This window comes from Bufo gargarizans, chromosome 4, assembly GCF_014858855.1.
Source record: "Bufo gargarizans isolate SCDJY-AF-19 chromosome 4, ASM1485885v1, whole genome shotgun sequence".
Classification (NCBI taxonomy): Eukaryota; Metazoa; Chordata; class Amphibia; order Anura; family Bufonidae; genus Bufo; species Bufo gargarizans.
Genome location: NC_058083.1, coordinates 477,770,251 through 477,793,415, shown reverse-complemented (window position 1 = coordinate 477,793,415; position 23,165 = coordinate 477,770,251). Strand labels below are relative to the sequence as shown.

Here is a 23,165-nt window from a genome sequence, read left to right as displayed (position 1 = left end):
AGCTTTCAGAAGAAAGGTTTTGGACTTGAGTATTTTGCTTGGCATCCATCTGAAATGCCCGGTGAGGAAAGCCCAGTCTGTCAACAGTGATCAGCCCTTGCTGAAGACCACTCCCACCAATTTATTGGCTGCAAAGATAGCGCTTGTCTGAAAAAGCCCCTCCCGGATTTCTTTTCAGATGGATGCCAGATAAAGTCCCCCAAGGTCTATTTCTGGAAGATGTGTCCTGGGAGCTCTTACCACCCACTCGTTTAATCTTCTATGGACATCTTATAGTTGACTTTGGGTGGGGTCCCACATCTCATGACCACTGTTCCCTCTAAGGCCTCATTCACACATATGTGGATTTTCACGCACCACGGTCCGTGAAAACCCGTCCTGCTGTCCTGCTAAGTGCACGAGCGCCTGGCGTCATTGGTTGCTATGACGCTGTGTGCTTCGTGCCGCTGTACAGTAATACACTCGTAGAGATCTGTTGGAGGTGTCTTCAAGAACCCAGAACATAAATTCATATGTGATGGCACTGTTCTTTTATAAACACATTCAGGTTCCCGGTCACCTCAATCATCCAAAACATATGCTCCTTATGCCCTCACGCTTCACGCCTCAGACCCTCAAGCCAACAGGGGTCCTCCTAAATATCCATCTGCCCCGAATGCTAAAGGTCATTCAACTGCTGTTTCTTATGCTGTCACCGGCTGCCAAAATGAGAATACCACTAACATGGAACCAACCCAAACCCCCCACCATCACACAATGGCTACAGAAGATTGATCATATCTATCGTATAGAGGAGCTGCTTGCAAAGGAGTCACATTCCCATAGTTGCTTCCAACAGATTTGGAAACCATGGATGAACTTTAGATCCTATGCCGAGTTTACTGCTTTATACATGAAAACATCTCCGTCTAATTCAAAACAATAGATCAGTTGTCTGTCATCCCACAGTTCCTGTCCCTTCTGTCTCTCTACTCTTTGCCTCCACACAATTCATCTTCAGAGTTATTTTATTATGCAATAACATATCAGCAGTGCTTCTTTTTAAAAATGGGTGCAAAGCCTCAACCTATAACCCGTATAGCTACAAACATGATTGACACAAATTGATCATTTGATGCCTGAAAACATTGCTATTTTTTTTTTCCTTTTTTTATTGATTTTCTTTCATGGACACTATGCTTTGTCACAAATAATGAAAACATTATGCATTATAACAAGTAGGTACATAACAACATTATTTCTGTGTAGTCGTACATTAAGGTGACAGATTCTATTACAGAAAGCAGTATCAAGAGTCTGTACATTACTACATAGTTTTACAAAATTGCTATATGATAATTCGAACCAGTTATGAACAAGGTGAATGAAAGTTTAGGTATGGGGGTGGGGGGGGGGGGGGAGAGAAAGTGAGGGAGGACCTTTGAAGGTACAGGCGATCAGAAGGCACTTTTGGATGTAGGTAGTGTGCAACAACATGTGAAGCCTTGCATAAAGTGGCATTGCGAAACTATAACTTAGTTGGGATGAGTGATTCATAGAGTGTTGTAAGTGTATGTCAATGAGGCGTTCTATCTATACACAAAAAAACACATATCATACCAGAAGCTAGCCGTGCATGTCCGCAGCTCTATAGCCTAAAACTTGGTGACAGAATCCCTTTAAGGCCAGGACCAGTCACATACACTGATTGACAAAAGAAATAACGCACCAAGAAGGATTTGTTGGAATGTAAAGTTGATATATGTAAGTTATTGCAATATTTGAGCGAAAGAATACGTTTATTGGGGAAAACTGTACAATTGGAAAGAGGCTCAAGTGACCTGTTGGCCACCTGTAGCCTGGATACAAGATGAGATACAGTTGAACATGGAGGCATACAGGTTCTGTATGGTATCATGCAGCACATTTGCCTACAGATCTTTCAGATGGACCTGTAGATCCTCCAGATTCATAGGTTGAAGATGGCATCCCAGCTGGTCCCATGAATGCTTACATGGTGACTGGGCAGGTCAAGGAAGTGTTGTAATCTGGTGGAGACATTCCTGGGAAATCCTTGCTGTGTGTAGTAAGCATTATCGTACTTAAAAATTTCCAGCTGGCTACGTGCCATGAGAGGCATAACACATGTGGCCACAGGATGTCCTGCACATATCTGAGCTGTTAGTATTCCTCATATCGTTACTAGTGGTGACCGACTGTCATGTGTGATGACTCCTCAGGTTATCACACCAGTACTTGGGACAGTGTGCCATTCTACAGCAAAGGCAGGATTCCACCACTCCCCACGAAACCTCCATACTTTTAACCCTTCCATTGTGGGATCCCAAACAGAACCTGTATTTGTCACTAAAGACGAAATGGTTCTAGTCCATAGCAGTCCAGGTTTCTCGTTCATGACACCACAGTGACTGGCTGTAGATGCAATGGGTGCTGTGACACCAAATTTCCCTATCATAAGCACTAGAAATGATCTGGGAAGAGACATAAACTGCTCGTGCTTTTTGGCAGATCAAACGATCTGTCACGGAAGGTGTACAGAAAACTAGAAGACACAAAATGAAGATCCGACTGACTGGATCCAAAACTAAGGAACAAAAGGGAGAGCCCTGCATCAGACCTGGCTCTCTCCCTAACTGCTCAGCCTATGCGAAAATCCCAATGGTAGATGATCGCATATCCTCGTACCTCGACTGTATAACACCTGAACACCCTATAATAGTGAGGGGACACGACCACCGGCTCCCTACACTTGATACGGAGGGAGTCAGGGTCACCTGGGATCCAGCAAACAGGAAAACACAAATGAACGAACAAAACTTATCTGTAGAAGACTCAGTAGTAGGATCAGCATGCACACATTCCAGGAAGTAATATAAACTGCAAAGTGATGCAGTATGGGGAGGGATTTAAAGGGATGCAATCAGTGCAACTACATGACAGCTGAGAGAGGCTAACGAGAAGAGAAAATGAAAGCAAAACAAAAGGAACCTCAAGGAGGAGGTTCTGAAGGACGTCTGTCAGAGCTTCTCAGATGTCTGGTGGTGACACGATCCTCTCTACTGGTGGTCTGTCTGGGCCTTCTGGAGCCTATTCATTGTGTATGCGTGTCCTCACGTAATCAGTGCTCCTAACACCTAACATCTAGGGCAGAATGGACTAGATGGTGGGCAATTCATCAAAATGACCATCCTGCTTCCTTCAGTCCAATGATGCGCTTCCTCTCAAAGTCTGTCAATGTCACGCTGGACAGGATACAAAATACACAGAAGACCACCAAACAAGTGTCTAGGCAAGAAGCTCGGGATAAAGGTCACCTCCTAACAAATCCCTAGCAGCTCTCCCTAGACTTCTATGCCCATGTTCAGACCCTAAAGGTGGGAATAAACGTGTCCCTGTGCCTAGGCTGAAGATTCCCTAAAATCCCTAAGATGGTGAAAGGTGGAAAGAGACAGCCTGCTTCCTCAGGACCTGGAGGGGGCAGGCGTCTCTCTAACAGCCCAGACAGATAACCACAAGAAAAACAAAACCAACTTATCTTGTTACTGAGCAGGAACAACAAATCCTTCCTTCCTCTGAGCAAGACAGAAGCTATAACCCGCTGGGAATAGGCGTAATTTAAACTCATACCAACGACCCCACCCAGTGCACCTGAAGGGAGGCGGATAAAGCTCAACTCCAAAACAAAAACAAAAGGCTACACACGTGCTGCTAACCTGGCAGACCTCCGCACATAACCTGAGCAGGGCATGACAGTACCCCCCCTTCTACGGGTGACCTCCGGACACCCCGGACCAACTTTATCCGGGTGGGATCTGTGAAAAGCCCTCACCAGGCACTAACATCCACAGCCGGAACCCACATCCTCTCCTCAGGGCCGTATCCCCTCCAGTGTACCAGGTACTGAAGGGAACCCCGAAGAACTCTTGAGTCGAGAACTCTAAATTTCCATCAACCAGAACAGGGGGAGGAGGCAATGGCGATGGTTCCACCTGGTTTCACATATTTCTTCAGTAAAGACCTGTGGAACACATCATGGATCCTCCAAGTCTGTGGAAGATCCAGACGAAACGCTACTGGATTGACCACCGCAGATATTTTGTAAGGTCCAATAAATCTTGGACCCAGTTTCCAAGATGGTACTCTCAGTTTAATATTTTTAGTAGATAACCACACCAGATCACCCACACACAGGTCCGGACCAGTCATACGTCTCTTGTCAGCCATTCGCTTATACCTCTCACCCATCCTCTCCAAATTCACTTGAATCTTCCACCAGATAGAAGACAAGGCAGAAGAAAATCTCTCCTCCTCTGGCATCCCAGAGGAACTAGTCCCAGAAAAGGTACCAAACTGAGGATGAAAACCGTATGCGCCAAAAAATGGCGACTTACCCGTGGACTCCTGCCTACGGTTATTCAAAGCAAATTCTGCTAGTGATAAGAATGAGGACCAGTCCTCCTGGTTTTCAGCCACAAAGCACCTCAAGTAGGTCTCCAGGTTTTGATTAGTACGCTCTGTCTGTCCATTCGACTGCGGATGAAAAGCCGAAGAGAACGAAAGTTGAATACCAAGACGAGAGCAGAACGCCCTCCAAAACCTGGAAACAAACTGCGTGCCCCTATCAGAAACCACATCCGAAGGAATGCCATGTAATTTTACGATGTTATCCACAAAAACCTGAGCAAGAGTCTTGGCATTGGGCAGACTAGCTAACGATACAAAGTGAGGCATTTTACTGAAACGGTCAACAACCACCAAAATAACAATTTTCCCAGAGGAACTTGGCAGATCAATAATAAAGTCCATAGACAAGTGTGTCCAAGGACAAGATGGAATAGACAAAGGAAGAAGTGAACCAGAAGGTCGAGTGTGAGCAACCTTTGACCGTGCACAGGTCTCACAGGCCACTACGTAATCCTCAACACTCTTACGTTACCCGGGCCACCAGAACCCCCGGGAAATCAAATCAAAGGTGGACTTGCCCGCAGGATGTCCCGCAAGGACAGTATCGTGATGTTCCTTGAATACCTTGTATCGCAATCCAGCAGGAACAAACAACCTACCTGGGGGACAAGAATCCGGAGCCTCCTCCTGGGCTCCCAACACCTCCATCTCCAACTCAGGGTACAGAGCGGAGACAACCACCCCATCAGCCAAAATCGGAGCAGGATCCTCTGAATCACTTCCCCCAGGAAAACTACGAGACAATGCATCTGCCTTGACGTTTTTAACCCCCGGGCGAAAAGTAACCACAAAGTTGAACCTAGTAAAAAACAGTGACCATCTAGCCCGTCTAGGATTCAGACGCTTGGCAGATTGCAGGTAAGCCAAGTTCTTATGATCAGTATATACCGTAACGGGATGAGACGCCCCCTCCAACCAGTGACGCCATTCCTCAAAGACCAATTTGATGGCCAGCAATTCCCTATCTCCTACATCATAATTCCTCTCGGCGACCGAGAGCTTCTTGGAAAAAAAAGCACACGGACGCCACTTGCCAGGAGAAGAACCCTGCGACAACACTGCTCCAACCCCCACCATGCATCGACCTCCACCACGAATGGTTGAGACACATCGGGCTGCATCAGAATGGGAGCAGACGCAAAACATTCCTTCATAGCCGAAAAGGCCTGCAATGCCTCCTCCGACCAGACAGAGAAGTCGACGCCTTTCTTAGTCATATCGGTCAGGGGTTTTACAATGGTAGAGTAGTTCAAGATAAATTTTCTATAATAATTGGTAAACCCCAAGAACCGCATCACAGCTTTCTGATTTTCCGGTCGGTCCCATTCCAGAACCGTCCGGACCTTTTCGGGGTCCATCCGAAAACCAGAGTCAGAAAGTAGATAACCCAGAAACGGAAGCTCCTGAACAGAAAACACACATTTCTCCAATTTAGCATATAATTTATTCTCCCGAAGGATCGACAAAACCTGTCTCACGTGACCCTGATGAGTCTTCAGATCAGGAGAGTAAATTAGAATGTCATCCAAATAAATTACAACGAACCTTCCCACAAAATGATGGAAAAAGTCATTGACAAATCGCTGAAACACCGCTGGCGCGTTAGTTAACCCAAAAGGCATAACCGGATTCTCGAAATGACCCTCGTGTGTGTTGAAGGCCGTTTTCCACTCCTCATCCTCCTTGATTCTGATCAGATTGTAGGCTCCTCTTAAATCTAACTTGGAGAACACCTTGGCTCCAACAATTTGATCAAAAAGGTCAGAGATCAAAGGAAGGGGATACGGATCATGGACCGTAATGCGGTTCAATTCCCGGAAATCCAAACAGGGTCTAAGCGATCCATCCTTTTTCTTAACAAAGAAAAAACCAACTGCGACCGGAGATTTAGATGGCGTAATATGACCCTTTGCCAAACTCTTGGCAAAATATACTTCCGCATGACCTCTCTTTCGGGTTGAGAAAGATTGTATAGCCGAGACTTTGGCAACTTAGCCCCTGGGATGAGATTAACTGGACAATCATATTCACAATGAGGAGGCAATTCCTGAGCCCCACCCTCCGAAAATACATCCACAAAATCTGAGAGATACTGAGGTAAAACTGTAGTAGACACCCCAGAAATAGATGCACCAAGACAATTGTCCAAACAAAATTCACTCCAACCAATGATCTGCCTTGCCTGCCAATCTATTGTTGGGTTATGTTTTGTCAACCATGGTAAACCTAAGACCATAGGAGCGGGCAAGTCCTTCATGACAAAACAAGAAATGATCTCAACATGTGAATCACCCACTCTTAAATGAATACTATGAGCAATATGAGTGAGACTCCTTTGAGAAAGAGGGGAAGAATCAATTGCGAACACCGGAATCTCTTTTTCTAAGGTGCAAGTACTTAGGCCCAGATTTTGAAGAAAAAGATAATCAATGAGGTTTACCCCAGCACCACAATCAATGAATACTTCAAAATTTAATTTTCTTGCGTCTAGCGCCACCATAGCTGGAAGGAGAAAACAAGTATTGCAGGGAGATTGCATACTTGCTTGCTCCAGCACCCCATTCACACTACCAAGAGTCAGGGATGTTTTAGATTTTTTCTCTTTAAGTAAACCTCTTTGTGGTTCTTTATCATCAACCTGCGATTTAACAAAAGGACAAGTATAAGCAAAATGACTAAACCACTCACAGAAGGGATCCCTCGCGCGGGGGGGACCTTACGCCTCTCTCTAATGCGTCTATCTAACCGTACTGCCAGAGACATAGCATTCTCCAATGTATCCAGATACTCATGAAAAGCGAGGGCATCTTTCAATCTCTCAGACAACCCCAGACACCTAACTGACTTCGAAGCGCGGGGTCATTCCACCCAGACTCCGTAGCCCATCTCCTAAACTCAACACAATACACCTCTGCAGTATGTTCTCCTTGTAATAAAGTACGCAACTTAGATTCCGCCATCGAGACCCAATCTGGGTCATCATAAATTAATCCCAAGGCTTTAAAAAAATCATCCACCGACCGGAGGGCCAGAGAACTAGTCAGCAGAGAAAAGGCCCAGGACTGCGCGTCCCCTTTAAGCAGGGAAATGATTATCCCTACTCTCTGACTCTCATCACCAGATGAAGACGGGCGCAGCTGAAAATACAGCTTGCATGACGCCCGAAAGCGGATAAAGTCGTCCACACCCCCTGAAAACCGATCAGGAAGAGCAACCTTAGGTTTAAGGTTGGACTGACTCCCACCAGCAGAGCCATGAAGCAGAAAATTCTGACAAAGTGCAACAGCATTGCGGAGGTCAGCTACCTCCCAAGTTAATTCCTGCATGCGATCAACCAACGAATCAATTGACTCCATCTCAAGGCTGCTGAGAAATGGCAGTCTAGGTTAGGGCGAGTTATAATGTCACGCTGGACAGGATACAAGATACACAGAAGACCACCAACAAGTGTCTAGGCAAGAAGCTGGGGATAAAGGTCACCTCCTGACAAATCCCTACCAGCTCTCCCTAGACTTCTATGCCCACATTCAGACCCTAAAGGTGGGAATAAACGTGTCCACGTGCCTAGGCTGAAGATTCCCTAAAATCCCTAAGATGGTGAAAGGGGGGAAGAGACAGCCTGCTTCCTCAGGCGTCTCTCTAACAGCCTAGACAGAAAACCACAAGAAAAACAAAACCAACTTATCTTGTTACGGAGCAGGAACAGCAAATCCTTCCTTCCTCTGACCAAGACAAAAGCTATAACCCGCACAGGACACTGCAAATGGGTGTAATTTAAACTCATACCAATGACCCCACCCAGTGCACCTAAAGGGAGGCGGATACAGCTCAACTACAAAACAAAAACAAAAGGCTACACACGTGCTGCTAACCTGGCAGACCTCCGCACATAACCTGAGCAGGGCATGACAGTCAACTTGGCAAAATGTCTTCAAATGCGTCATAAAGGCATGTCTAGCAGTCCACGATCTCTCACAAAGAGGTACACGATCCAAAAGTAGCCTCTGAAAGTCTATTTTGCAGTGCAGCCAGGAGGAAGCACATTTATGACCTCTTGTGGTAAGTCCCATTGTATAATCACCTGTAATCATTTACGTATCTGTCTGAGACATAACTACATGCTGAGTTTTGCAGCTATCCAGCATTTCTATCTGGGTGCAGTTTTTTATTTATTTTTGTCAATGATTGTATTACACTGGAAATAAAGACTAGAAATCTGAGAATGCTTTGGATTTATATACTGTATGCTAGCAGTGCCCGCACAGTGCCTTTTCCCTACTTCTGCTTACAGTCTATTCTCTCTGTAAACCAAGTGGATCCGGCTGGTTGTCAGCTTGCAGCTTCCATACAAAGCTGCTTTCTAGGGCATTGTGCTCCCAGCACAAAGTCACAAGGTGAGCACTTTTGGGTCTTCTCTCTGTTTTTATCTAGGTAAAGCCTTATGTTGCAACATTTGGATATTTTTCTACTGTTTAGATTGATAATTGGTCAGAGAATTGTAACCACTAAGCTGTGAGCCCACCAAGAACTGTACCCACTAAGCTGTTTGCCTACCAGAGAATTGTAACCACTAAGCTGTGTGCCCACCAAGAACTGTAACCACTAATCTGTGTGCCTACCAGAGAATTGTAACCACTAAGCTGTGTGCCCACTAAGAACTGTAACCACTAAGCTGTGTGCCTACCAGAGAATTGTAACCACTAAGTTGTGTGTCCACCAAAAACTGTAACCACTAAGCTGTGTGGCTAGCAGAGAATTGTAACCATTAAAGGGGTTCGGTAACGTCACCGGCTCTGATGGGCCGGCTTTAATACTGGCCCATCATACTCCAATGCTCATCTTGGTGGGGCTGCCTGGGTGAAAATATGGGTATGTCCGGGTTCAGCTCTGAACCCGGACAGCCCATTTAAGTCATGTGCCATTGTACCTAGTGCCCATGTGTGTAACTAAATTCAAATATAGTTTCTATAGTTTATTATAGTTTTATTTTTCAAATATAGTTTCTATAGTTTCATTGTACAGTATCACCTCTTATACTACTATAATATTTCCTTTCTATAAATCCCCTAAATGCTCTAAAACAAGAGATAGTGATGTCAGATGCAATGGCATAATATGTGAAACAGATTAACATTCATCTCATGACTAATAGCATCAAGAGATATAAGGTAGGTGAGAGAATCTTGTTTTAGTAATTCATTGAACTTATTATTATTACGATATTGGCCCAGGAAGGAACGGTTTATGCATCTGGCAAACTGAGACACAATGGTCTTACAGGTTTTGTTTTTCTGTCCCATCAAGCAGAAGACTGAGCCTGATCATCCCGTGTCTTTTTTCAACTACGGTACGTAACCGCAATGTACCATTGTGCTGTCGATGCAGCTTGATGTAAACAAATGAGTCATGTTCAACTGCTTTTTAACTCCTTCAATCCCAGGGTATTTTTCGTTTTTGCATTTTTTTTATTTTTTTATTCCTGGCCTTCCTGGAGCCATAACGTTTTTATTTTTAGTTCACATGGCCATACGGAGGCTTGTTTTTTTTGTGGGACAAGCTTTACTTTCTAATGGCACCATGTAATATTACATACGATGTAGTTGGAAGTTGGAAAAAAAAATATACAGGTCCTTCTCAAAAAATTAGCATATTGTGATAAAGTTCATTATTCTCTGTAATGTACTGATAAACATTAGACTTTCATATATTTTAGATTCATTACACACCAACTGAAGTAGTTCAAGCCTTTTATTGTTTTAATATTGATGATTTTGGCATACAGCTCATGAAAACCCAAAATTCCTATCTCAAAAAATTAGCATATCATGAAAAGGTTCTCTAAACGAGCTATTAACCTAATCATCTGAATCAACTAATTAACTCTAAACACCTGCAAAAGATTCCTGAGGCTTTTAAAAACTCCCAACCTGGTTCATTACTCAAAACCGCAATCATGGGTAAGACTGCTGACCTGACTGCTGTCCAGAAGGCCATCATTGACACCCTCAAGCAAGAGGGTAAGACACAGAAAGAAATTTCTGAACGAATAGGCTGTTCCCAGAGTGCTGTATCAAGGCACCTCAGTGGGAAGTCTGTGGGAAGGAAAAAGTGTGGCAGAAAACGCTGCACAACGAGAAGTGGTGACCGGACCCTGAGGAAGATTGTGGAGAAGGACAGATTCCAGACCTTGGGGGACCTGCGGAAGCAGTGGACTGAGTCTGGAGTAGAAACATCCAGAGCCACCGTGTACAGGCGTGTGCAGGAAATGGGCTACAGGTGCCGCATTCCCCAGGTCAAGCCACTTTTGAACCAGAAACAGCGGCAGAAGCGCCTGACCTGGGCTACAGAGAAGCAGCACTGGACTGTTGCATGCCATTCGGAAATCAAGGTGCCAGAGTCTGGAGGAAGACTGGGGAGAGGGAAATGCCAAAATGCCTGAAGTCCAGTGTCAAGTCCCCACAGTCAGTGATGGTCTGGGGGGCCATGTCAGCTGCTGGTGTTGGTCCACTGTGTTTTATCAAGGGCAGGGTCAATGCAGCTAGCTATCAGGGGATTTTGGAGCACTTCATGCTTCCATCTGCTGAAAAGCTTTATGGAGATGAAGATTTCACTTTTCAGCACGACCTGGCACCTGCTCACAGCGCCAAAACCACTGGTAAATGGTTTACTGACCATGGTATTATTGTGCTCAATTGGCCTGCCAACTCTCCTGACCTGAACCCCATAGAGAATCTGTGGGATATTGGGAAGAGAAAGTTGAGAGACGCAAGACCCAACACTCTGGATGAGCTTAAGGCCGCTATCGAAGCATCCTGGGCCTCCATAACACCTCAGCAGTGCCACAGGCTGATTGCCTCCATGCCACGCCGCATTAAAGCAGTCATTTCTGCAAAAGGATTCCCGACCAAGTATTGAGTGCATAACTGAACATAATTATTTGAAGGTTGACTTTTTTTGTATTAAAAACACTTTTCTTTTATTGGTCGGATGAAATATGCTAATTTTTTGAGATAGGAAATTTGGGTTTTCATGAGCTGTATGCCAAAATCATCAATATTAAAACAATAAAAGGCTTGAACTACTTCAGTTGGTGTGTAATGAATCTAAAATATATGAAAGTCTAATGTTTATCAGTATATTACAGAAAATAATGAACTTTATCACAATATGCTAATTTTTTGAGAAGGACCTGTATCGGGTGGAATTGAAAAACAAAATTCAACTCTGCCATAGTTTTATGGGTTTTGTTTTTAAGCCTTTCCCTGTGTGATACAAAGAACCTGTTTCTTTCATTCACCAGGTCAGTACCATTACAGCAATACCAAAATTGTATAGTTTTCCTTGTGTTTTAATGCATGAAAAAAATATAAAAACTTTGGAAAAAGTTTTTTCCTTTGCATCACCATATTCTAAACACACATAACTTTGTTATTTTTAGGTCTACGGGGCTGTGTGTGGGCTCATTTTTTGTGGAGCGAGCTGTATAAGGATACCATTTTTTACCATATTTTAACAGTGTGGGTGTTTTTGGAGACAGTGACGCCCATGATGTTTAATTTTTTATTGTTTACTTTTTTATTTTAGGGAAAGGGGGGTGATTAGAATTTTTACCTTTTTATTTTTTATTTATGCAGCGAATCTATATCGGGAACAGGAGAAGCAGTTCAGTGCTGGACCTCCCCACCACCTGCACCCCATAGCAGTTGAGTAGTCTGCCTTTATGGTAGGTATGCTACTGGGAATGACCTCCGTATGTCTGTGTGGGACATGATCCTGAGACAACTCTGTTCAGTGTTCTCCAGCTCCGTGTTCTGTGACACAGGGACCAAAGTAGCGCATGCCCTGCATTAAAAAAACGGAGGGGACAGCATCATGAACTTTTATGGGTCCATGTGCTATCCATGTGTAGTCCATTGTACGGACAGACAGTACATGGACTGAGGCCTCTTTCACATGAGCGTGTCTGGATAAGGTCCGGATGCGTTGCGGCAAACCCGCGCGAGTAGGTACCAAATTTCAGTCAGTTTTGACTGTGATTGCGTTCCGTTGTTCAGTTTTTATCGCGCGGGTGCAATGTGTTTTGCATGCGCGTGATAAAAAACTGAATGTGGTACCGAGACCCGAACTTCTTCACAGAAGCTCAGGTTTGGGTTCAAGGTTGTGTAGATGGAACATGGTTATAAAGGGAAAATAATAGCATTCTGACTACTGAATGCATAGTAGAATAGAGCTGGAGGGGTTAAAAAAATTATAATAATAATTTAACTCACCTTAATCCACTTGTTCGCGCAGCCGGCATCTCTTCTGTCTTCTTCTTTGAGGAATAGGACCTTTGATGATGTCACTGCGCTCATCACATGGTCCGTCACACGATCCATCACCATGGTAATGGATCACGTGACGGACCATGTAATGAGCGTAGTGACATCATCAAAGGTCCTATTCCTCAAAGAAGAAGACAGAAGAGATGCCGGCTGCACGAACAAGTGTATTAAGGTGAGTTACATTTTTTGGAAAAAAAAATTTGAACCCCTCCAGCCCTATTTTACTTAGCATTCTATATTCAGAATGCTATTATTTTCCCTTATAACCATGTTATAAGGGAAAATAATAATGATCGGGTCCCCATCCCGATCGTCTCCTAACGACCGTGCGTGAAGATCGCACCGCATCCGCACTTGCTTGCGGATGCTTGCGATTTTCACGCAGCCCCATTCACTTCTATGGTGCCTACGTTACGTGGAAAACGCACAAAATAGAGCTTGCTGCAATTTTCACGCAATGCACAAGTGATGCGTGAAAATCACCGCTCATGTGCACAGCCCCATAGAAATGAATAGGTCCGGATTCAGTGCGGGTGCAATGCGTTCAACTCAAGCATTGCACCCGCTCGGAAAACTCGCCCGTGTGAAAGGGGCCTTAAATTTACATTAGTGTAAATGAATCCTTTTCTTTTTTTTTTAAGTATTCAATTCAGAGCTTCCAGGGCTCTTGCAGTCACATGGGGAGCAGAGTTTACCGTACCCTTTCCTAGCACTAGACTTTTCTTGCATGCAGCTTCTCCTATCTTCATACAAGGTATCCAGTGCTATTCCATCAAACACTAGAAAGTAAATCTCCATCTTTCATCATGTCATTTTTAGGAACAAAATTCTATGTGGAGCTCAGTTTTTCTGATAAAGAACTGCATTGACGTAAGACAGCATGCTGGCTACCTTCAGCCTCCACTAGGGGGAGCTTAAGAGCATACATTTTTAGGAATTCATTTTACAGTATGCAGTAAGCTCCCTCTAGTGGTGGCTGCATGTAATCGAAATGTGTATGCAGTAGATTAGGAGATGTGTGCCAGAAAAACACAGTTGGTTATAACTGTATAAAGATATGAAACCTTACAACAATGTGGACTAGGCTGCAATGAAGAAATAAGCTTTTCTTAGTGAATCCAGAACCGCTGCTCCAGTTCTCCAGTTTGGGTTCTTTTTACGCAGCTGTATTGATGATGTCTTATCGACAGCACGGGACCACTGCATCCATCACTGACTTCAGTGGTGCACCGAAGAGGCCAGTGATTGGCTGCAGCAGTCACATGTTGTCGACGTGACTTCACCAGCATAGCTAGGCAAGCAGAGTGGTAGCTCTGGATGCAATAGGTAACTTCTACTCGGTTCTTTACTGCAGCCGATTCCCCAGTGTTATCCGGTTTCTTACTGAAATTGGACAACCCCTTCAAGAAACAAATCAGTACAGAATTTTGGATCCATCTGGGCATGTTCCCACATGGCCTAAACACTGCATATTTGGATTTGCATGCGGCAAATCTGCAGCTTTGTACAGTACCAGCAAAGTGGATGAGCTTGCAAGAAATCCAGCAGAATCAGCAGCTTTATTTTATGCAAATAAGGATTCAGTGCCCTCCATTTGTTGCACCTGGCTTTTTAGGTACCATCTCCACTAACTCTGAAAGCTCAGGGACTGTCAATCAAACCATAGGAGAAGGTCCCCAAGAGAAGAGGGCCACCAAAGTGAAGGAAAGCACTTTGGTGTTGAAAAAAATAGCTGAGCAAGTGTGCGTGGCTATTTTCAAAGTCCCATAACGGTGAAGGGAGAGTGCACCGTGCAAGCACCATCACCTCTCTATTCACCTCAATGGGACTGCTGGAAATAGGCGAGCCCTTCATAGGGGTGAATGGAGGTTGGCTGCGCTTGCGTGATGTGCTTCACTTCGGGGGGCCCATTCTGGAGATAAGAGTGAGTCCCAGTGGTGGAACCCACACCTATCTGATATTGAGGATACATTCTAGTGATATACCATCAGTGTTTGAGATAGGAATACCCCTTTAAGCCAAAACTTCCTATTCCTTAAAGTAGCACCCCCACAAAAATTTGCATTCTCTGACCTGTTAGAAAGGTACATGAAGTAAATTGTAGTAAAGGTAATCTTCTTACCGGTGACTGTATTTGTGAGTTATAACCTCCCTTCCGATCCTCAGCTGTTTCATGTGGCCGGCACTCTGATCTCCAAATGACACAGGACAGGAAGTCAGTTACTTCTCTATTCATTCCTAGACTGACATTGAGGAATAGGAATACATAGAGGAACTCACTTCCTACACATAAGATGCTGTGTTCTTTGGCGATCAGAGTGTTGGTCACATGGCACAGCTGAGGATCAGAAGGGAGGTTATAATTCATAAATACAATCACTGGTGAGAAGATTACCTTCACTACAGATTACACAATGTACCTTTCTAACAGGTCAGAGAATAACATTTTTGGTGGGTGTTCTTCTTTAACCAATAATGTGAATGAAAAGTAAAAAAGTCTCAGATGGTAACGCACAAGATGTTCTGAATCAGGGAACACAATCACTGAGAAGCAGGTGACTTTACTGTCCTGTGGCTAAAACACACAAGAGAAACATGTGGCTTCCAAAGATCAAATATTGCCTGAAAATACAACGCACACCACGCTGTAGAAAACAGCAACGGCAGCTCCACATTTTAAACACTGATTAGACTTAATTGTATATTTGGAAGTGTAATAGTTTTAATCTTTATTTAATCCACTGTAGGCACATTGCTCACTTTGGGAACCTGAGATTTTTACGGTTTTCTACTTTTTATTTTACAGTATTTTTCTGTATGTTGTTATGTTTAAAAGTACTTTGTTGTTCCACTTTATATACTTGTATAGAGCAGAACAAAATGTCGCTTCTTGAATTTCTGATATTTATAACTTCCCATCCTCATCCTCAGCTGTATCAGCACTATCACCTTATACCCGCAGTACTACAGTATCTGCAGGCAGCACGTTATAGAGCAGGAGGAGCTGAGCAGATTGATACATAGTATTCTGGGGAAAACTTTCAGTTTATTCATGTAAATAGGAGTCCAGTGGGTGGTCCTACCAGTGACTGACAGCCTTTGTTGTATAAATGTATATATAGGGACAACTGTCAATCACTGATGAAACCACCCACTGGACTCCTAGGTATAGAAAGATAAGGTAAATGGATAAAATACAAGTTGTACTAAATATACATTTTATTTATCTGGGAGAACCAAAGTTGACTCTCTACTGCCACCTATTGGATGGCTTCCCTATAAGTCAAGGTCTGGCCCTTTAAACAGACCTTGGAATAATGATTTGGGAAGTAAGCCAAGATCAGGATCTTTCCCATAAGACAGCCATCTGCAGACTGCCCCTGGTCTGTGCAGAGAAGGGTGACAGGCCTATGATGTGGTGGGTCTAGTGGAATTCATGTTCTACTTTTGAAGACCACCAAGTTGGCGTAGGGAGTCTTATAGGCCAAGCAATGCTCCCTGGGAAATAGAAATGGAAATAAATCCAGGAGGATAAAAGCTGAGCTATAACTATATATCAATCTGCTCAGCTCCTCCTGCTCTGTGTTGCCTGCAGGTTGGGCAGCACTTGAATGGTGCTAAATACCTATCTATCTATCTATCTATCTATCTATCTATCTTGTCACACGCCATCCTCCCTACAACCACTTAGCTGCCAATATTACGGCTGTGAACAAGGTCTAAGTTAGACCGAAACGTTGGCCAATGGCTTCTTATCATTTTTGGACGGACTAAAGAATCTTCACTATTTTGCAATACAACTGAGTGCCGTGGTTTAAAATATCTGACTTTGAATTCCATTACCACTGAGCACCACCTTCAGCGACTAGGAGTGCCGACCAACTCTTTCTCTACTGGACCCTTCTATGTTATGACATGATTATTAGGATATAATGACATGATTTCCTGTTGTACATTTGGGATGTCCTTCTCACGCCGATCCCCATGTAAATAATAGCTAAATCCAATAAAGCACTGCTGACCCCCACCCCTAGGTGACAGGCGTTAGCTGTCCCTCGCTCATCCCTAGAGTCGGGCACTCACCGTTCTGCAGATGTCCGCCTACGTTGTGCTGCTCCTCGGTGGAATCCGGTTCCCGGCTCATGTTAATACCTGAGGGACGTCCAGAGAAGAAAAAAAAAAAAGGCAATTTTAATAAATGTTTATGGCATCTTTCTAAACAAATCATCGGATTACAATCAGATTCATTGGACTTTCAAATTCTAGTGTGCACAGGGAGTGTTCATCATATTCATCAGGCAAGGAGTGGAGGAACCTTATCATTTCTTTACATTCGTCCCCCTTTGGTCACTTGTCTGCAGAACCCAGACAAAAACACGTGGAATATCCAAAACTTCACCCAAAAATTGAATGAATAAATATCTGGTGCTAGACGGTGACTTGTCCTCCACCCTCTATGCCTTAGGAGTTGTCATCATAAGATATGACATCTGAATTGGTAACCGGAGACTGTCACCCAGTTCAGCTCCATATATCCACTTAGACTCCATTCCCCCATCCCCAGGTACCAGCGCGGATCTCCTCACCTGAATTTAGCCCTCTCTCAGATTTAAGTTGGCGTCTCCAGATGAGATCTCTATGCAGTCAGGCACTACGTCTCTCCTCCAGGTGATACACAAGTCAGTTGGAGGAGAGGAATATTTTATACAAAGTACGCTGACCCCCCCCCCAATGAGGGCTTTAACCCTTAGCACACAGGTAAACCAAACAGATAAAGGAGATAATTTGCATATGCCCCAGGCAGCCAGTCACATTACAGCTGGCAGGGAAGATTTGCATAAGATAACAATGTGCTGGTTTCAGGGCCTTTAAACTTTTCTGAAGTTAGAAAAAAAAAAAAAAAAAAAGCCTAATGAAAAGGCATAAAGTAAAAAAGAAAGCTATACAAACATAATACTACACCTAAATATGCATAGTACATATACGGTATGTAGCCCCTTTAACCAGTTCCAAATGACATGTCCTCGATATATACGATACAGTATAGAAATAGTGCATTTGTGTTTAGGCTTACATGCCCACATAGCATCTTACGGTTTTCTGCTCAGGTTTTCCGCAGCGTAATACAGTCTTAACAAATCTCATCTGCACGCCGTGGAAGCTTTCACTCTGTAAGTTTTGCAGCAGGTCGGTTTATTTATTTGGTGGATTTCCACCGCAGATTTCACTTTTTGATGTGAATGTTAAGGCTGAGTTTACATCACCGTTCAGCCTTTCCGTTCTTCTCCTCCGTTATAGGAGAAGGAGAACGGAAAGGACGGAGGCGAACGGAGCCAACGGGCCCCATAGACTATAATGGGATCCGTTAGGTTTCCACTCTGAGGAATTTTGTCTGCGCTTCAAAAATGTTCCTCCGAGCAGAGACCTAACGGACCCCATTATAGTCTATGGGGCACGTGGGCTCCATTCGGCTCAGTTTATGTGCCGAATCCGTCCTTTCTGTTCTCCTGCTCATATAACGGAGGAGAAGAACGGAAAGGCTGAACGGTGATGTTTCACACCTACGGCTGTCCTCTCTGGCAGGCTGTTTCAGCATAGAATGCCAGGAACAGGCTGGAGAAAAACAGCATTTTTTATTTGACCGATTCGCGGCATATTTGCCAGATAGCAACCAGATCTCTGCCAGACCCATTATAGTCAATGGGGTCAATAAACTCCAGCAGTGTTCCAGAGAAGACAGTCGCAGATGTGAATGTAGCCTAAGGCTAGGTCTACACGACGACATTTGTTGCGCGACAAAAAGTTGCGCGACAGATAGGGTGCAACATTTGTCTCGCAATATTTTGTTGCACTAATGTCACGCAAAATTTTTATAATGGCAGTCTATGGTGTCGCACTGCAACATGCGACATGCTGTGACTGCGACGTGACAGTCGCGGAAAAATCCATCTCGAATGGATTTTCTGCGACTGTCGCGTCGCAGTCGCAGGATGTCGCATGTTGCAGTGCAACACCATAGACTGCCATTATAAAAATTGTCGCGCGACAAATGTCGTTGTGTAGACCTAGCCTAATTCTGCAGCGGAAATATCCACTCCATGTGCAAGTACATTTAGGTTTACCCAGCAATCCCTTGTACCCACCAAAAGAAATGATTCTGAGGGCCCACCCTCTGTGTATTTTGGACCTTATGGGTCTTGTTTTATTAGAGGTTCATTATTGTCAGAGCTCGGGCCCACCAGAGGATCCTGTGGTGGGCCAGTGCGACCTTTGGTTTACTTATGAAGAATCTACAATAACTGCAATGTCCTAATTAATACCTACAAGTCCTAATTCAGACTGCAGTAATTTCCATCCATATCCTATCCGGACTGCACTTATACCAATTAACCACTTCAGCCCCGCTAGGTGAAACCCCCTTCATGACCAGAGCACTTTTTACACTTCGGCACTACACTCCTTTCACCGTTTATCGCTCGGTCATGCAACTTACCACCCAAATGAATTTTACCTCCTTTTCTTCTCACTAATGGAGCTTTCATTTGGTGGTATTTTATTGCTGCTGACATTTTTACTTTTTTTGTTATTAATCAAAATGTAACGATTTTTTTGCAAAAAAATGACATTTTTCACTTTCAGCTGTAAAATTTTGCAAAAAAAACGACATCCATATATAAATTTTTCGCCAAATTTATTGTTCTACATGTCTTTGATAAAAAAAAAATGTTTGGGCAAAAAAAAAAAATGGTTTGGGTAAAAGTTATAGCATTTACAAACTATGGTACAAAAATGTGAATTTCCGCTTTTTGAAACAGCTCTGACTTTCTGAGCACCTGTCATGATTCCTGAGGTTCTACAATGCCCAAACAGTAGAAAACCCCCACAAATGACCCCATTTCGGAAAGTAGACACCCTAAGGTATTCGCTGATGGGCATAGTGAGTTCATAGAACTTTTTATTTTTTGTCACAAGTTAGCGGAAAATGATGATGATTTTTATTTTTTTTATTTTTCTTACAAAGTCTCATATTCCACTAACTTGCGACAAAAAATAAAAAATTCTAGGAACTCGCCATGCCCCTCACGGAATACCTTGGGGTGTCTTCTTTCCAAAATGGGGTCACTTGTGGCGTAGTTATACTGCCCTGGCATTCTAGGGGCCCAAATGTGTGAGAAGAACTTTGCAATCAAAATGTGTAAAAAATGACCGGTGAAATCCAAAAGGTGCACTTTGGAATATGTGCCCCTTTGCCCACCTTGGCAGCAAAAAAGTGTGACACATCTGGTATCGCCGTACTCAGGAGAAGTTGGGGAATGTGTTTTGGGGTGTTATTTTACATATACCCATGCTGGGTGAGAAAAATATCTTGGTCAAATGCCAACTTTGTATAAAAAAATGGGAAAAGTTGTCTTTTGCCAAGATATTTCTCTCATCCAGCATGGGTATATGTAAAATGACACCCCAAAACACATTCCCCAACTTCTCCTGAGTACGGCGATACCAGATGTGTCACACTTTTTTGCTGCCAAGGTGGGCAAAGGGGCCCATATTCCAAAGTGCACCTTTCAGATTTTGCAGGCCATTTTTTACACATTTTGATTGCAAGGTACTTCTCACACATTTGGGCCCCTAAATTGCCAGGGCAGTATAACTACGCCACAAGTGACCCCATTTTGGAAAGAAGACACCCCAAGGTATTCCGTGAGGGGCATGGCGAGTTCCTAGAATTTTTTATTTTTTGTCACAAGTTAGCGGAAAATGATGATTTTTATTTTTTTCTCTTTTTTCCTTACAAAGTCTCATATTTCACTAACTTGCGACAAAAAATAAAAAATTCTAGGAACTCGCCATGCCCCTCACGAAATACCTTGGGGTGTCTTCTTTCCAAAATGGGGTCACTTGTGGCGTAGTTATAGTGCCCTGGCAATTTAGGGGCCCAAATGTGTGAGAAGAACTTTGCAATCAAAATCTGTAAAAAATGGCCTGCAAAATCTGAAAGGTGCACTTTGGAATATGTGCCCCTTTGCCCACCTTGGCAGCAAAAAAGTGTGACACATCTGGTATCGCCGTACTCAGGAGAAGTTGGGGAATGTGTTTTGGGGTGTCATTTTACATATACCCATGCTGGATGAGAGAAATATCTTGGCAAAAGACAACTTTTCCCATTTTTTTATACAAAGTTGGCATTTGACCAAGATATTTTTCTCACCCAGCATGGGTATATGTAAAATGACACCCCAAAACACATTCCCCAACTTCTCCTGAGTACGGCGATACCAGATGTGTGACACTTTTTTGCTGCCAAGGTGGGCAAAGGGGCACATATTCCAAAGTGCACCTTTCAGATTTTGCAGGCCATTTTTTACAGATTTTGATTGCAAAGTTCTTCTCACACATTTGGGCCCCTAAATTGCCAGGGCAGTATAACTACGCCACAAGTGACCCCATTTTGGAAAGAAGACACCCCAAGGTGTTCCGTGAGGGGCATGGCGAGTTCCTAGAATTTTTTTTTTTTTGTCGCAAGTTAGTGGAATATGAGACTTTGTAAGGAAAAAAGAAAAAAAAAGAAAAATCATCATTTTCCGCTAACTTGTGACAAAAAATAAAAAATTCTAGGAACTCGCAGTGCCCCTCACGGAATACCTTGGGGTGTCTTCTTTCCAAAATGGGGTCACTTGTGGCGTAGTTATAGTGCCCTGGCAATTTAGGGGCCCAAATGTGTGAGAAGTACCTTGCAATCAAAATCTGTAAAAAATGGCCTGTGAAATCTGAAAGGTGCACTTTGGAATGTGTGCCCCTTTGCCCACCTTGGCTGCAAAAAAGTGTGACACATCTGGTATCGCCGTACTCAGGAGAAGTTGGGGAATGTGTTTTGGGGTGTCATTTTACATATACCCATGCTGGGTGATAGAAATATCTTGGCAAAAGACAACTTTTCCTATTTTTTTATACAAAGTTGGCATTTGACCAAGATATTTTTCTCACCCAGCATGGGTATATGTAAAATGACACGCCAAAACACATTCCCCAACTTCTCCTGAGTACGGCGATACCAGATGTGTCACACTTTTTTGCAGCCTAGATGCGCAAAGGGGCCCAAATTCCTTTTAGGAGGGCATTTTTAGACATTTGGATCCCAGACTTCTTCTCACACTTTCGGGCCCCTAAAAAGCCTGGGCAGTATAAATACCCCACATGTGACCCCACTTTGGAAAGAAGACACCCCAAGGTATTCAATGAGGGGCCTGGCGAGTTCCTAGAAATTTTTTATTTTTTGCATATGTTAGCGGAAATTGATTTTTTTGGTTTTTTTATCACAAAGTCTCACTTTCCGCTAACTTAGGACCAAAATTTCAATCTTTCATGGACTCAATATGCCCCTCAGCGAATACCTTGGGGTGTCTTCTTTCCGAAATGGGGTCACATGTGGGGTATTTATACTGCCCTGGCTTTTTAGGGGCCCTAAAGCGTGAGAAGAAGTCTGGAATATAAATGTCTAAAAATGTTTACGCATTTGGATTCCGTGAGGGGTATGGTGAGTTCATGTGAGATTTTATTTTTTGACACAAGTTAGTGGAATATGAGACTTAGTAAGAAAAAACAAAAACAAAAAAAAAATTTCCGCTAACTTGTGCCAAAAAAAATGTCTGAATGGAGCCTTACAGGGGGGGGTGATCAATGACAGGGGGGGTGATCAATGACAGGGGGGTGATCAATGACAGGGGGGTAATCACCCATATAGACTCCCGGATCACCCCCCTGTCATTGATCACCCCCCTGGTAAGGCTCCATTCAGACGTCCGTATAATTTTTACGGATCCATGGATCGGATCCGCAAAACACATGCGGACGTCTGAATGGAGCCTTACAGGGGGGTTATCAATGACAGGGGGTGATCAGGGTGATCAGGGTGATCACCCCCCTGTCACGGATCACCCCCCCTGTAAGGCTCCATTCAGACATCCGCATGATTTTTTACGGATCCATGGATACATGGATCGGATCCACAAAAAACATGCGGACGTCTGAATGGAGCCTTACAGGGGGGTTATCAATGACAGGGGGTGATCAGGGTGATCAGGGTGATCACCCCCCTGTCACGGATCACCCCCCCTGTAAGGCTCCATTCAGACATCCGCATGATTTTTTACGGATCCATGGATACATGGATCGGATCCACAAAAAACATGCGGACGTCTGAATGGAGCCTTACAGGGGGGTTATCAATGACAGGGGGTGATCAGGGTGATCAGGGTGATCACCCCCCTGTCACGGATCACCCCCCCTGTAAGGCTCCATTCAGACATCCGCATGATTTTTTACGGATCCATGGATACATGGATCGGATCCACAAAAAACATGCGGACGTCTGAATGG

General features: G+C 43.8%; 1 protein-coding gene across 2 annotated transcripts in view; it reads right to left on the bottom strand.

Moving 5' to 3' along the window:
• Window positions 1-23,165, bottom strand: part of POU2F3 (POU class 2 homeobox 3) — a 149,081-nt gene that overhangs the window by 70,071 nt on the left and 55,845 nt on the right. Inside the window, exons 1-2 of one of the 2 annotated variants that reach the window (XM_044290110.1) lie at window positions 17,375-17,473; window positions 16,872-16,940 (exon numbers count right to left, since the gene is read on the bottom strand). In XM_044290110.1, the coding sequence (XP_044146045.1) occupies window positions 16,872-16,932 (61 nt within the window). In that variant the 5' untranslated portion in view covers window positions 16,933-16,940; window positions 17,375-17,473. Of the gene's footprint in view, window positions 1-16,871; window positions 16,941-17,374; window positions 17,474-23,165 lie in introns of those variants that run through there. The other variant, XM_044290109.1, reaches the window with a different exon arrangement.